General features: G+C 44.6%; 1 protein-coding gene across 8 annotated transcripts in view; it reads right to left on the minus strand.

Annotated features, from left to right (window-relative positions):
* Nucleotides 1-347: 347 nt before the first annotated feature.
* Nucleotides 348-15,686, minus strand: part of Zfp521 (zinc finger protein 521) — a 292,892-nt gene continuing 277,553 nt past the window's right edge. For 5 of the 8 annotated variants that reach the window (XM_063277453.1, XM_063277452.1, NM_001393860.1 and 2 more), the window contains one exon: nucleotides 11,969-12,775. In XM_063277453.1, the coding sequence (XP_063133523.1) occupies nucleotides 12,746-12,775 (30 nt within the window). In that variant the 3' untranslated portion in view covers nucleotides 11,969-12,745. Of the gene's footprint in view, nucleotides 2,394-4,737; nucleotides 6,975-11,968; nucleotides 12,776-15,686 lie in introns of those variants that run through there. The other 3 variants (XM_063277450.1, XM_063277448.1, XM_063277447.1) reach the window with 1 other exon arrangement.

The following is a 15,686-nucleotide window of genomic DNA, read 5'->3' on the forward strand; positions in this document are numbered from 1 at the left end:
TATTTTACTTACCACGAACCCACCCCGAGTCAACCCCCACCACACACACAATGACAGTTGTAGAGGTCTTATTTGGTCTAATAAATGGTTATTCTTCTCAATGGAATGCCAAGGAGGATGTTAGTTAATAAATATTGATGGTCTATGCGTAGAGAGACAATTTTACCTGTTTCTTTTAGATTATTTTTGAATCACATTTATTAGTTTGTGGGTGGTGCTCTCTCTGTCTCTCTCTCTCTCTCTTTCTCTCTTTCTCTCTCTCTTTCTGTGTGTGTGTGTGTGTGTGTGTGTGTGTGTGTGTGTGTGTGTCTACATGCACACAGTACTTGAGTAGAGGTCAGAGGAAATTTACACCAGTCTGTTCTCCCATCTACCATGTGGGACCTAGGGATTGAACTCGGGTCCTCAGACTCAGCAGCAAGCCCCTTTGTCTACAGAGTCATCTCACTAAATTTTAAGTGATAAATAAAATACATGGCCCATGAAAACAAATTGTTCTGATTTTTTTTCATCATATAATCATTGACTTTGATTTATACTTTCGCTTCCCTTCAAGACCCTGGCAAAGTTGCCTTACCATTCCGATATCAGGTGAGAGTCCTATGGATTTAGGGAGACACATACGTAGTTTGTACACAATGTTTATTGCTTTTACACTTAACACCAGAATGCCTCAAAGTTCCAAGAGAAATCACTATACAAAAGTTACTCTATGAGGCCTCTTGGGATAAAGCCTCTGGGGATAAACAGCGAAGCCAGAGAAACTCACACTGTTATTCCAGCCACACAGCATCGGCATTGGCACAACTTGATTTTGCTGGACTGAAGTCAAGTGTAGATAGATAGGGTGCAGGACAGGTGAGGTGGGCAGCCATCGTGACACCCAGGCAGCCAGCTCTGCAGTCCCCTGCAGGGGAGTGAGCTCCTTCTGTCTGCAGACTCTTGCTCCAGCCACCCCCTTCTTAGTACTGTGCTCCCGGAGTGTCTATGGCTGTGAGGTGAGCTGCCATCCAATCCCGTACTCTCCGGGTTCCAGATTTCTGTTTTCTTCATCCCTACGACCAGAAATACCCAGGTTAAACTCTTCATGAAGAATTTAAGACCTCTTCCTGCACAATTAAGAATTTACATTTCATTTTTATTAGGAATTCAATTAAAACAGTTTAATTAAGATTTTTTTGGTACAATTAAGAAATTGAGAACCTCCTGTACGATCAGTAGTGAGTAATACACCTTGACTTGAAATTTTGTAAAGGGTAAAGAAATTTAGTTTTCTCAACTCTCAGTGACAAGCACACCCTTCCCCACCCTACTAAACCAAACCAAAACATCACATCGAATCTTCTCTCTTTATCTAGGGATAATCTCTGCACTCTGGGGGCTGAGCCAAGATGATCATCATGAAGTGAGCACAGCTAGGATGAACTACTTAGTGAGTTGGAGTCAGACTGGGCTCCATACTAAGGAGTGCCACATTATCTGTAGAAGGAGGAGGAGGAGAAAAAAAAACAAAGAAAGTGACAAATGGAATAAATAAATATTTGCTAGTCTCACTTGCTCGCTGCCCAACTGGGGTTACTACCTACTCTGGTCGGGCCAGTGTTGGGCCGAGTCTCCTTTGATGCCTCGCCAAAAGCAACGCAGGTCCCCTTCATTACCCATGTAGTTGTTAAAGCTATTTCCAAAAAGCAGTGCCCTCCAGGGTTTCCTGAGGAAAATCCTACAGCAGTGGAGAGTTGTCAGAGCTGAGTGTGGTAAAGTGTGTAGAGGATGGGTGTAGACCATTGAGAGAGGTGAGGAACCTAGGGACAGAGGAGCCCACCATCATCTTTTACCCACTCACGTATTCCCTGGCTGCAGAAGATGGGGGGAAAGGTCATATCTGAACTCACACTGGACATAGATAGTCACCACAATGGTGCAGCATCAAGAAGTTTCTCCTTGGATGATAGCGAATCACAATCTGATCTGCAGAAGATGCTCAAACTCCATCACTTCCATTCCCTAGCCCTGTCACGAGGAACCCAACCTTCACTCCCCACTACACTAATTAGAAGAAAGAAATCAACTAGGCTAGGCAATCGGAAGGCCCGAGGTCAGAGAATGATCCCTGAGCTGAGACTGATGTATACCGAAAGCTCTGGGTGCGTCTTATCTTAAAGTGACACCCACCTCTTCTTTCTTAAGCTAACTGGCATGATGATTCTCAGCGGAATCCTTCCAGTTCCCTCTGGGAGACTGGAATGCCTTCTGTAATTTAGTTAAACATCTTATCCAGCACTAAGAAACTCATTGCTCATGGAAGGAAAGCAGATCCTCTTGGGCGATTCTGACCACCTCTTGATGTTCATCTGGGGCTTCTTGTGGTTACATGTTTGACTCGGGTACCCAAACTACAAAGAAAGGACAATTAACACACACCATTATTTGTGCCATTTGCTGCCACTCTGCCTACTGTTCTTTCTATTTACATAACCAGAGCTTCGCTACCCTAGCATGTTTTGCAAGCTGTCGCGACATGCGAAGTAAGTGATCTGCTCTGTTTTGCTCGCTAACATATTTCTGACATATTTTAGCTTTTGATGGTAAGATTGCGTCTTTGCCTGCTACCATCTGTCTCAACTCAATGGAACTCCAGAGCTTATGAAAACAGTGGGGTGTAGTATTTCTTACACATTCGAACTCTACCAGCAACATGCTATTTTGAGTCTTAACCAATATGTCATGTTTTCACACACAAAGCCTCAAACGTTTGATAGCTTCTGAGCTCTGTCAGGGAGGGGCATTGTCTTCAGGTCCAATTTGCACGAGATGAGAAATATACTGGCAGGCGGAAGTTCATATTAGGTTCTAAATTGAGGTGTCCTTTTATGTGGTTTATGTTCCCTTGGCTCTGATTATCCGTTTATCAGTGTGATTAAGATCTTCTGTGGCAATATATCTTGCTTTCTGGACTCTGCAGCCTCCTATCAGCGGGCATCTGTGAGGTGTGTATTCTAAACATGAAATAGTCGATACACCTATTTTGGCAATAAGACTTTTTTTTTCATGGTATCCCTTTCTTGTTTCTATCTGTGGGGAAAATTACTGCAGATTTGACCCAAAATATTAGCTAGGTACATGTCTGCTGACAGCAGCCCAAGGAGCAGGTAACATGAAGAGAGATGTGACATTGTATTCAAACAATGTGTCGAGGGAAAGGCCAAAAAAAATGCATGGCCGTAACATGCATTTATTCAACACCAAGCTTAAATGAATTTATTATGTTCCTGGATTATACCCCATAGGCCAAGAAGCTGTCAACTATTGACATTTTCTTTTCTCTGCATGTTCTGAGTTGAGTGTAAATATATTTGTCATGGGAATATACTGTGTGCTCTGTTCGGTATACTCTCATTCCATCAGAAGGAAAAGCTCTTCCTATCTGCAATCACAGCCGACGACATCTTTGTTGCTCTGAGAAAGGAATGGGCTAACACCTGGATTTACATATGATCCAGTACTTTTTCAGATTTGGTTTTGAATGCTTTTTTTAATTTCTGTGCTGAATATTGAATATGGGCAGCTTGATCCTGTCTACTACAAGATCCCATTGATGTTAGAGGAAACAGTGTTCTATCTGCTGTGGACCATTTTCTGCCCTACAGCCAGCTGCTGATCATGGATGGGGGTCATTGCAGAATTTTGGTACTAAACTCTCTGGATGAAGTCATTTATGTCTAGTGGACCAAAGAGGGAGGCCTTTGGGATATGGTGCTCAATGACCCTAAGGCTCACTCTGCGATCTGTGCTCACTCAGATGTCTTCTTCATGTTCAGGAGACCGGGGCAAATAGAAGACGCAGAGAAGAGGCAGAGACTAAATTTCCAGGTAACTGTTCATAGGATCCCTGACTTAACATGGCTCAACTTAATGATTTTTAACTTGCAGCTGATATGAAATGGTATGCAAATTTTGAACTTTAATCTTCCCCGTGACTATTAGAATGTGTTCTGATCCATGTCATGGTGTAGGGCAGAGGTCCCAGTCAGGGACATGTGATCATTGGGGTAAAAACACACTTATGTTTTCATTTATAATCAACCGTCAGCATGAGACACAGCATAGGACACAAACTCTGTCCTTTGTATTTGGCAGAGGATGGAGAAGTACTTCTGTATCATTTGGACCTGGACCTGAGAGGCACCATAGCCTATGTATGCTGACCTTTAGTGAACTGAGGGTGATAAGCTAAGATATGAATTCATTGATGTGTTATTGCCCTTATAGAAGGTGGAGAGCCCAGAAGTGGGTTAAAGCACAGGAGAGTTGAGATGCAGTTGGACTGGCAGTGTCTCCCCAGTGTGCACAGGCTCTGACTTCCATCTTCAGCGCTGAACAGACAAAGCATGGTGGCACACTCATGATGTGGAAGCTTGGAAGGTTAAGGTTTTCCTCAATTATATATCAAATTCCTGGGGCCTGGGGTATGTGAGATCTTGTTGATCCAAACCAAACAATCACACAAACAAAAAGTGAGAGGAGGGAGGACCATGCAGAGACCTCTTGTATCTTTTAAAGAAAAACAATTTGCTTAGGAAGAAAAAAACTTGACTTCTAGTTTCCAAGGCAGCTTAGCAGGAGCATTATGGAGGAAGAGAAAGTTAACTTGGGTCCAGAAAATAGAACTGAGGTAAGAGGGGAGGGTGAAGAAAGAGTGAGAGCAGATAGGTGGGAATAGTAACAAGAGTAACTCACTCTGCAAAGACTTGAAGCAGGTTGAGTCTGGGTGAACCACCAGGCTGGGAACGTTGAACAGGACAAACATGGTTGTTTGGAAGAGAAATTTTCCTCATAGTCGAGGCACCTGGACACTTGTTTCCCAGCTGGTGTTCCTGTTTGGGGAATTAAAGGGGTACAGACTTGTTGGAGGGAGGATATCGCTGAAGGGTGGGCTTGGAGAGCACACAGCAAAGCCTCACTCCCACTTGTTCTATCTGCTTTCGGCTTGTGGTTGGAGATGCGCTCTCTGCTTCCTGGTCTGGTTGCCTTTGGCCACATCCTCCTCACTGTTGTGGACTTTCCTTCTGGAGCTGTAAGGGAGAATGGACGCTCCCTTCTGAAAGTCACCTTGGCCATGATGTTTTATCACACTGACAGAGAAGTAACTAAATCAACAATTAGGCTATTCCTCCAGAAAGTCAAAGAAATATTAAACTTCTTGTGGTGGATAAAATTATTATTTAAGGTTCTCAGGGCAGACAATCTGTTAAGGAGTGTGTATTTTCGAAAGATTAGAAATAGAGACACAGAGGAATGGGAAGGGTAAAAAGTTTGATGTAAAAAAATTTCTAGAACTGGCCCAAAGAGAGTCTGGAGTAAATACATCTTTACTAAGCTACATTTACTACGCTTCATGTATTTCTAGCCCTGATAAAATGCTAGAAACAATGCTGCAGTATCTTGTAAGTTTACCTATCCCTCAAACTGAAGGTGGGAGAAGTCACGTCAGAAAGAGAAGGAATTTGGTATACGTGACTGCTAAGTAGGAGAGAAAGTCTTCAGTTTGATCTTCCTTGCTCATTATTACCTCGGGAGCCTTAAGTACTTCCCGAACGAGAAACTGGTATAAAACGTGTTTTATGCAGATTAACATGATAGCCATATATAGGGTGGAATGGGGGAAGGTGAGAAACCAGAAAGTGGAGTTAATGTATGTGAATGACTCAGTATAAGAGTATTTTCAAGCGAGAACGCAGAGCTGGGCAGGAGGATTAGGGCAGAAGAAGGAGTAATAAGCAAGATGACCAAGACTGACCGGTGGCTGAGGCCATCGCAGGTGACCTTGGAAAACACATTCTCAGTAAAAGGAGAGGCAGCAGCCAGGAAGGGGAGGATATAGAAGCAGACCGCAAACTGAGAAATTTAGAAGAAAATCAAGCAAAAAAAAAAAAAAAAAAAAGCCCTGGGAGGATGAAAATATATACTAGAAATATGTGTGTGTGTGTGTGTGTGTGTGTGTGTGTGTGCAATATGCATATACTGAAAGACATAAATACATAGTGAAAGCTGAGGATAAGAAAAAGATACTGAGACAGAGAAAGAGTGAGCCAGATGAAGGGACCTTTTCTATACCTAAGGGATAAAAGTGGGAGGGGTACTGAGGGGAAGGAACTAAATTTTAGAACTCCATTTAAGTTAATTAAAGTAGCCATGGTATTTATTTTCTATTTGTGCATGTGGGCATATACATGCATATGTGCATGTGTACATATAAGTGCATATGTGCATGTGTGCGCATACACACCTATGTACATGTGTATGGAATCCCAGAGTCATTCTTGGGCTCCTCAGGTGCCATCCTCCTTGCTTTTTTTTTGGAAAAGACTCTCTCCCTGGCCTTGAACTCACTGATTGGGCGAGGTTAACTGGCCGGAGATCTGTAGGATTTCTTGTTTCCACTTCCGTAGCTTTAGGATTGCAAGTGTGTGCCACCACATGTGAGTTCTTTACTTCAGTTCTGAGGATCAAATTCGAGTCATGCATTTGCAAGGCAAGTGCCTTACCAAGTGAGCTGTCTCCCCATGGCTTAAAGAAGCTGGAAGGCTCCCACCTCTGACAGGATGTGACAGGATGTGACAGGATGTGGAATGTGGCTCTCGGAAAATGAAGTTTGCCCTTCTGTGGGAGGGAATTCTATTCTTTTTGCTGATTCAGGCAAGGACAGCAGAGAGTCAGTGGTAGTCGGGGGCAGGATGAGGTAAGGGACCTTGACTTCCATTGGTTGTACCCTGCAGCTAGTCTCACTATGAGAGCATTAGTTGTGGAGAGCTTACCTGAGTTATGATACATCTGAACACTCACAGTCCCCAGTGTAGATGGCGTGGTCCGGATTGCAGCGTCTGCAGTTACCAGATGAAGTGAAGAATTGGCAGTTCTCAGGGGCAATGTGCATACTCACCCTCAGCCTGCAGTGGCTCCTGATTAAAGTGCTCCTAGATCACAGAACATAGACTCAGAGGTGTCTGTGGCAGATCCCTCAAGACGAAAACTATTTTCCACAGGTTTCTGTGGTTCCTAAGTGAGGAGATATTTCCTCCTTGACTCTCAGCCCCACATTCTGCTTGGATCCGCAAATTTCAGAGCCGAGATAAGGCTTCTGAGAGATTTCACATAAACTTACTGGAAGTTTTCTTGATGCATTTCCCATCCAGAGGAATGGGTATATGCACTGTTCTGTACAACACAGGTGAACAAAAGACAAGAGCCCCACATCGGAATTCATGGGTTCCCAGAGGTGGCTTGCCCACCATCCCCTTCCTTTCACTGGGGTCGTTTTTCCGAGATGGTGGCATGTGTTGCTGGGGTTGTTTTTCATAGCTTCCACAGCTGGGAATTCAAGATGCTATACTTAGGCAGAAGTCCATGAAGGAATTAATTGATACGAGCCAGAAGTTGATTGCCATTTAAGTATTCCGCCTCCATCATTGCCAAGTTTCTCTCTTTGCAGAAAGAACCGAGCTTGCCTGCAAACTGGCTCATTCAGGATGTGAGCGCAAGATGGAATGGAACCTTTAATATGCTGCAACACCTGCTTGGAAATAAAGGGGCTCCGTGCCTTCCCCCTAAGGAGCTGACAGCTGACTTCATTACAGAGGAATCTGGAGCGGTGGTCTAGGCCACTCCTGCCTCTGAGGCTCTCACCCAGAAATGTGGTGCTTACCAGAGCTGCGCTTTGGACACTGCCAGAGACTCCTGCTGTGTCCTTTTTATCTAGGCTCATCCCTCTTCCTTGAGCTCTTTTTTTAGTGCCTTTAGTGGAAACTTCCTCCTGGAGAGGGAGGAGGTAAGAGGCTTCGGGCTGCTGCCGCTAACCGGAGGAGGGTTTGCAGGTGTTCTGTAATGGGATCTGGATTTCTAAACTTCCTTTCTCAAGGGTTCTGCGATGCTGTGCCCAACAGGCATAAACAGACACAAAGTCAAGGCTGTCACACTCTGTGGAGTGGAAGATGAGGGTTCCTGGATTCCTTAGTCCAGTTCTGAAACAGACCCAGGACTGCTCTGAGAAGACAGGCTTAGAGATCATGCTGTGACGGTCCGCCTGGGCTAAGGCAACCATTATATGTATCAGGTATCAAGGTAGCAGTTTGACCCTATCACCCATTTGTGTGATTTCCAAAGAGTCACAAATGGACCTCCAATTTATTAGAAGACAGCAGATTTGACTTGCATCAGAGAACCTTAAATTGTGTTATTATTGTCCAGCACCTGAAGTCTCCCTGTCCAGGAATGGAAGCAGGCGGGACAGAACACAGACTAACTAACTCAGTTAACTTCAGTTAACTAACTACTGCTCATACTCATACGTGATGAGGCTGAAGGTCACGTGGCAACTTCAAATTTGCACATAATAATTACAAACACAGCATCATAGGAATGCTAACATGTACAACCTACATTACTGTCTAAAGAGGTGGAATGAGAATTAGGGGAAAGGTTAAAACCAGAGGTCAAAGCTTGCAAACCTGAGAATCAGGCCTGGCCTGCGGAGTATCTCATATGGTCCACACAGTGGGGTTAATACAATTTGAATTACAAGAAGCAGAATGGATTGCCAACATTTGGAAACTGGGACATAGCACATAACCACCGGGGCTGCTGGCGACTCCTGAGACACGAACAATCTGGCACCAGGAGTCCCATCTCTCTGACTTGGACAGGACCTCCAGGCTGTCAGCGATCTCAGGAGACTAGATCTCACTGGTCAAATTAGTAATCTCTGGACCAGTATATGAATGATGGACGCTGGGTCGTCTTTTCCTTTCATATTTACTATGGTACTTAGTTGCTCCATTACTTGAGATGCTCAGTTGTAAAAGGCAACACTGAGGGAAGGGCACGTGTGCCCCATTCTGCACTTCTACTTCTAGCAATACATTGCCAAAGTTCTAGTCTTGAGCTCAACTCACTCTCCTGAGCTTGTATGCTTGAAAGTGGTTCTTACACTGGACTCCTGGAGTCACTGTGGATGCTTCTAATCAGGCCAAGGTAATCAGTAACTGTGGGATGGGACTTGTTTGACATGTCCCTTGTGGTTCCAAAGTTAAAGCAAGTAGAAACGGTAGGGGTGGGGGATAGCAAAAACCACATGACCTTCTCCATTAGAGCAGCTTAACCTAGCAACGACTGACGTTTTCGGGAGGTCATGCTTTCTTTGTTCTGTACCTGTCTTGTGTACTGGAGGACAAGTTGGCACATCCTGGTTTCTCACACGTGCAGCAGCCTTCTTTCACACAAAACCCACTGCCTTCTGTCACAGAATTAGAGTCACAAACAGGGCCATTATATTGGCCCCCTACTCAGATATAAGGCCTTTGAGAAATCTCTTTTGGAATTAAGTACTAGAAAAACATTTTCTCTTGAGAAACTAATGTATTCCTTTCGTTCAGGTTATTTTTCCCCCTTTACTAGCAGGAAGCTCCAAGTCAGTACTAAAATGGCCTCAAAAACAAAATTGAAGCATAAACCAGGCAACTACTTCCACCCATAGTCTCCCTTCAGACTTCCCATAATGCTAGTTGCTATTACCGGAGTATGCAATGTTGCCCATGGACTTGTGATCTGACCACTTGGTCTCTAGAGCTACTTTGGGGGGTCCTGGAAACTTTAGAAGTGGGACTGATCTGAGGAAGTATGTATGTCCTGGAAGCAGAGTATCCATGGCTACTTCTAGCCTCGTTCTGTTTCCTGGTCTCCAGCTCTCCTATGCTACCCACCACAATATCCTGACTAAGCACGTGAGATCAAATGGACACAAACTAAACTCTCTGAAACCATGAGCTCAAAGCCATCTTTCCTGGCTTAGCTCTTTAGATCAGGTATTTGATCATAGCTACATAAACATAAAGCACACTGGTATTCTTATTAATCTTCATGTTGCGCTCCAGCCTTATGGAACGAGGCAGAATATAAATATACGGAAGATAACTGATCAAAGCTGGCTGGAAGCGCTTGCCTGAGCACTGCTTAGCCATTTACCATCCAAAGAAGACTGACCGATTACTAGGAAGAAGGCTCTACCAGATAGAAGGTGCATTATAGTATTTGGAGGATCAATCAATTAATGTGGCATGAAGAGTGGCCAACAAATGTGGCTTCCCAGCTGTGCCTCAGGGGAGGCTGACCCATGTCTGTGATGAGGGAGCCACATAGCCAGCCATTTGTGCTGCCAGAATGGACATCTCTCTCTCTCTTGCTTCCTGAGAATCCCAAGCCCTGGTGTTTGCCACAACCCTGGGAGGTCTCTAAAGGCAATGATAGGAAAGGCAGCATGGGATCTAATACAGGGATAATACGTCACCTACTTTCCATAAACCAACGTGTCCTTTTATAAAAACATAACCTTCTTGTTAATAACCAAAAATGCAAAGCTTTTAAAAAATCATTATCAAGTGTGGCTATTTCATTTTAAGTGCAAAATCCTGGAGAGGCCAGAGATCTTAATTTTTTAAAAATATGTAGCTGAGCATTTTAATTATGGATGCTTGCATATTCTAAGCATACTTCCTTATTTACATAACCAGTGGAAAAGCTCTTTAACTGAATAGCACGCTGACAACCCATCGTGGAACGTATAGGTGTAGCTTTTCCTTGAATTAAAAAGCTAAACACACACTCACATGAAACATTACAGCAGATGTGTATACTTTAATCACTACAAAATACTTGTTTGTGAATGATAATAAAATTTGACAAAAGTTTTTTTTGTTTTTGTTTTTAAATTGGAAACACAACAGAGAATATCACTTGGTTATTCACACCTCATCCATTCCACGACTTGTAAATGAGGTAGGGCCAGTGGTTCTCAAAGTGGGGTCTGCAACCAGCGTTACCCAGAATTCTTAGGGAAGCCAAAGGGGGAGCCTGAATGAATCCGAGGCTCTGGTGGTGGGGGCGGGGGTCATGTCCACCCCAGCAAGATGGATCACGCAAGTCCTGCACCGGGATGTCAAGGAGGCTAAGTTTTAGAACAGCAGCGCCCCTGCCTTGTACTGCTGGAGATGTGGCTCTCACAGGCTGGTCCACTGGTGACAAGGGATCGTCACAGCCATCAGTCCAGGTTGCATTTTTCTTACCTCAAAATACTGCGGTGATTATTGCTGTTTGCTTGAGATCTTCAGGGTTTACCAGAGGTCACAGGACTCAGAGTGTGGTAACCGTTTTAAGCACGATTCCATGAACGTGCTCCATGAGTATCGAGTTTATACTTATACTATTCAGACTAATAATGTCTATCAGGGTCCGGGACACACACTGCTATCCTTCTCTTCTTTAAAAAAAAAATGCAAAAGCTCTGAAACCAGGGGCTTCTCCTTTTCAGCATTTTGTGGTAGGCTGTGGAGACAAGCGTCTTGTAGAGCCATCTCCTGCCTGTGGAAAGCTGATGACCGAGTTCCATTACCTTCCCTGGCCGGGTGATCCCAGGCCAGGAGATGAAGCCATTTGGAGAGGGCTCCACTGGGAGCCAGCAGCAGAAGCAGAACTAACAGCCCTCTGACTCGATGCTCTGCACTTTGTCTTTGAACAATGCTGCTTCTTAAGTACACATAAGCCAAACAGCCGCTCGAATTGCAGCCATCCACCACGAGTTCAGATTTGCACAGCATGACACGAATTGGGCTGCAAATTATGCAGAAAACAGCCATCACATCCATCTGTGATGTCAGAGTCCTCAAGTACAATGTGACCTGGTAGATCTAAGACAGTTCAAGAAGACTGGGTCTGATTTCTTCCCGTGCAGCGTGACGAATCTCCTCCTTGCTGCACTTGGCCCGGTGTGCAAAGGTTACAAACGATTGAGGCTATACCTGGGATTGGCCTGGGAGCAGGTTTCACAGCCAAGGGGGCAGGCAATTAGATTTCCTTTTCTTCCTTTGTTTTTAATGGTAACACTAACTAGAAAAGGAAAACACACAAATACACTCATAGCTGATGGTAAACTGAATTTATTTCCTCTTGGAAAACAATTCCAGTAATCTCCAGGTTCAGACCGCAGAGTAAACATTGAGAACAGTAACATACAGGTTAGTTCAACCGATTCAAGGATTTGGCTGTGTGAAATCATTAAGGAGAACCTCGAACACTCAAAGCTTCAAATGTAGCCAGGAAAAAAAATCGTTGACAGTCTACATAACAACTATTGCATATATGGCGAGGCTACCTGTCACACTGCAAGGCTTACAAATATATATATGGGCCGTATCCAGATGTAGGGTTCTGTTCTGTGAGAGTGTCTCTTCATGGTTCACGAGAATCTCCAGCAATAAAAAATAGTCTTGGGTTTTAACCATTGATATACCAAAAAGAGAAGTTCTAGGCTTAAGTGTACATAAAAGGAAGTCCAACCATAGTCATGTGATAACAGTTCATTTAAGTTCTGTCTTCCTTGGAAACATTTTCTCTTAAGCCATTTTTATCGCTTTGAAAATCTTGCCTGGACAGGGCCCAAGTCCACTTGTCTTTTTAAGACCATTGTAGCATTGGCGACATAGTACATGTGCAACACTTTATATACAAGGGGTCTATCTGGTGCTCAAAAGTTCCAACACATGAACATCCAACAGTTTTCATAATACAAGTTGTATGATACAATACAATGCTTCTGAAGAATATACATTAACAATGGGAGTTTCGTGCAAAGAGTAAAACATGTTCCCTTTTTGTGCCACAAAGTCCTTCTCCTCGAGAGAGGTCGTGCGTATGTGAACTAACTGCTATGCTGAGTCATCGTATGATTCTGTGGAGAGAAAAAGAGAGAGAGAGAGCTCAGTGATAGGCGTGCCATTAGAGTGAGCATAGATATGTGCTGGTAGTCCCCGGTGACGTGAGCCATGCTGCTTCTGCACAGGGAGGGATAGAGGATGCATCAGTTCCTTATTGCACTAGGAAGCTTCAGATGAGGTGAACAGCCTGGGGTAGAGTATGGGTACACTGAAGCGGAACTCCGCTCCATGGAGGAGTTGGAAGAGGCGGGACCAGGAGGCTCTGTGAGGGGAGGGGTTGGTAGGACCATATTTTTTCTTTACCTGCCCATGTTTCTAGAACAAAACAAAACAAAACAAAACAAAAACCATTAGATTTGCTCTCATCTCTGATAGATGGTAAATGTTGATTGCTGGGGCTGGGCTCTACCCACCCTCAAATGTGGAGGGTGAAGAATAGAGCTAGCTGACTGATGATGGGATGTCAGGAAGCACCTGGGTAGACTGGTAGACTTGTGGCCATGCTGTGACTCTGCAAGAGATCCCACAGCGTGCTTTAACTCCCCGCTCGGGGGGCTGCATTAGGAAGTTTGGTTCTCCCCCACCTCAATGAGTTAGTGTGTCCTTTCTTTGGTTAGATAACTTCTTTTCAAATTGGGACACCTATCCAACAGATAGGGCTGGAGGGACCAGTGTGTGCAGGCATTCTCCTGACCCACGCATGGTGCTGAAGATGGTCCTGTCTTCCACGGAGGGTGGCCACGGGCTGCCAGGTTCCCACTGGAGAACGAGCCTTAGAGCTCTGAGCTTCCCCCAGGCAGTTCTGCCCCATGTCCTTTCCTTCACACTCCATCATTCCTTCTGACCAGAGCACCGAAGCCCAGCTTGAAATATAGCTTCTCCCTGCTTACCCAACCTAAAACACACTTCCCTTTTCTCTGGCTTTCCGAAGCCTCCTGATGGTAGTTTCGATGTACTCTCATAAGAACCTGTGTGTTTTCTGCACGTGTGCATGTGTGCCTGTTCTGATTGGCTCACATCTTCTAGAGGGTTTAGAAGCGTGAGTACTGAATGGAAACACAGTTGAGAATTGGTGATACAGGTCATACACGCAGAAGAGGAGCTAAGCGAGTGTTGGAGGCAGAACACTTTGTGAGATCATTGCTGCCTTTAGCATCCCAGAGGATGGACGGCCAGCCAGCTACTACTTCAGAGGTAGAGGCTGCATGACCAAAGGCTAGGAGGCTGATAACAACCTCCTAAGTATGGTACTCTAGCGAGGTGATGGAAAGGGATGGGTAGCCTAGCTCTCTTCCCTGTTTCAGATTTAGCTTTTTGGTGAAGGAGATGGAGAGTGGGGCTAGGTCCCTTCCCACCACGACAATTACTGTGATGGACGGTCATGACTGGGGACTCTGGCATTACCCACCATGGACTAGAGCCCAAACTGCAAAAAATGAGACAAGGCAGCTTTGTTTGATTGTGAGCTTGCTTATGTAAAGCATCCTTGCTCCCTTCTCTTCAAAAGCATGGCTTTCTCTCTAGTAGGACTGGCCTCCAAGTGCATTTAAGAATAAACTATTTTTATGCCAACTCTTTTGTCTGGGTATTGATTTTAAATATGTCTGGGAGGTGTTTTTCTGAAAACATATTAAAATACTGGAGGGAACAAAAAGCTCTCCTATTTTCTTAAAGATCCACACAGCTATGATGAGAAGTTTACAAGCATTGAAATAAACGCTAAAAAACCAAGCTATACTGCTTCTTTGGTTATCTTAAAGTCAAAAGTGGTTTCATAGAAAGGTCTGAACTAAAAACAAAGCAAAAAGAGAATTATGAAATGAGAGAAAGGACAGAAGCCTGGATACAGATAGCTAAGTGCTGGGCTGCTGATCCGTGACATTCAGTGCTTTGTTTTTCCTCTAAGTAATGTTTAAAAAAGAAATAACTCAATAGTCTTATCTTTATCACGTTATTCCTAAGTTTCCTAATGTGGCTCCAACTCACCCCCCACGACAGACAGACAGACGCACCGATCTAGTTTCTAACAACCACACTGAATATTTACACTTCTGTCTATAGATGTGGATATATTTTCATCACATGATTGCAGTAATGTAAAGTCATTGATACCAAGGACTTATGCTTTGAAGATTAAGAGAAGCAGATAAAGCCATTTACCAAAGTGGGGCAAAAGCAGGTTGGGGAAATGCTGTCATGCTGCTGAGGTAAAGGACCTGACAAAGGGGAAAAGAGGAAGGGAGGGAGGAAGAAAGAGGAAGGGAGGAAGGAAGGAAGGAAGGAAGAGGAAGGGAGGGAGGGAGGAAGAGGTAGGAGGGAGGGAGGAAGGGAGGGAGGGAGAAAGGTTCACTTTGGCTTACACAGTCTGTGAGTACATCTATCACTGCTAGGAAGTCCCTGCAGCCAGGGTTTGAGGTGGCTGCTTACGAAGCATCCATGGTTAGGAGGTAGACAGCAATGAATGAGTACCAGTGCTCAGTTTGCTTTCCCCTTGTATCCCACCTAGGATCTCAGCCCACAGAGTGTTACTGCCAATCATTACTGTGGGTCTTCTCACCTTAATTAACCTCTCTAGAATACCTCCTAAGCATGCACGGAAGCTAAGCTAATCTAGATGGTCCCCCAGCTGTGCCCCGGCACTTGTCTCCTAAGTGGTTCTAGAACCTGTCAACTTGACATCAGTTTCGACCATCACAGCCAGTTTCCCTCTTTTGGCTCCAGCTCAATAAAGGTCTCCTCTCATTCTGGCTGCCCACCGCTGACAGCGGTTCTCAGGGTGGGAAGGAGGCCTCCCCACGCTGCATATCCCCAGAGCTCCCTGGGAAATGAGCCTATTTCTGTTGGGGTGGGGGAGATCCCAGATGTCTCCGGTATACTCATGGGATTGCCTTCGAGGATTCCTGGGATGTTTCCGATTCCTGCACT

Source organism: Rattus norvegicus, chromosome 18 (assembly GCF_036323735.1).
Source record: "Rattus norvegicus strain BN/NHsdMcwi chromosome 18, GRCr8, whole genome shotgun sequence".
NCBI lineage: Eukaryota > Metazoa > Chordata > Mammalia > Rodentia > Muridae > Rattus > Rattus norvegicus.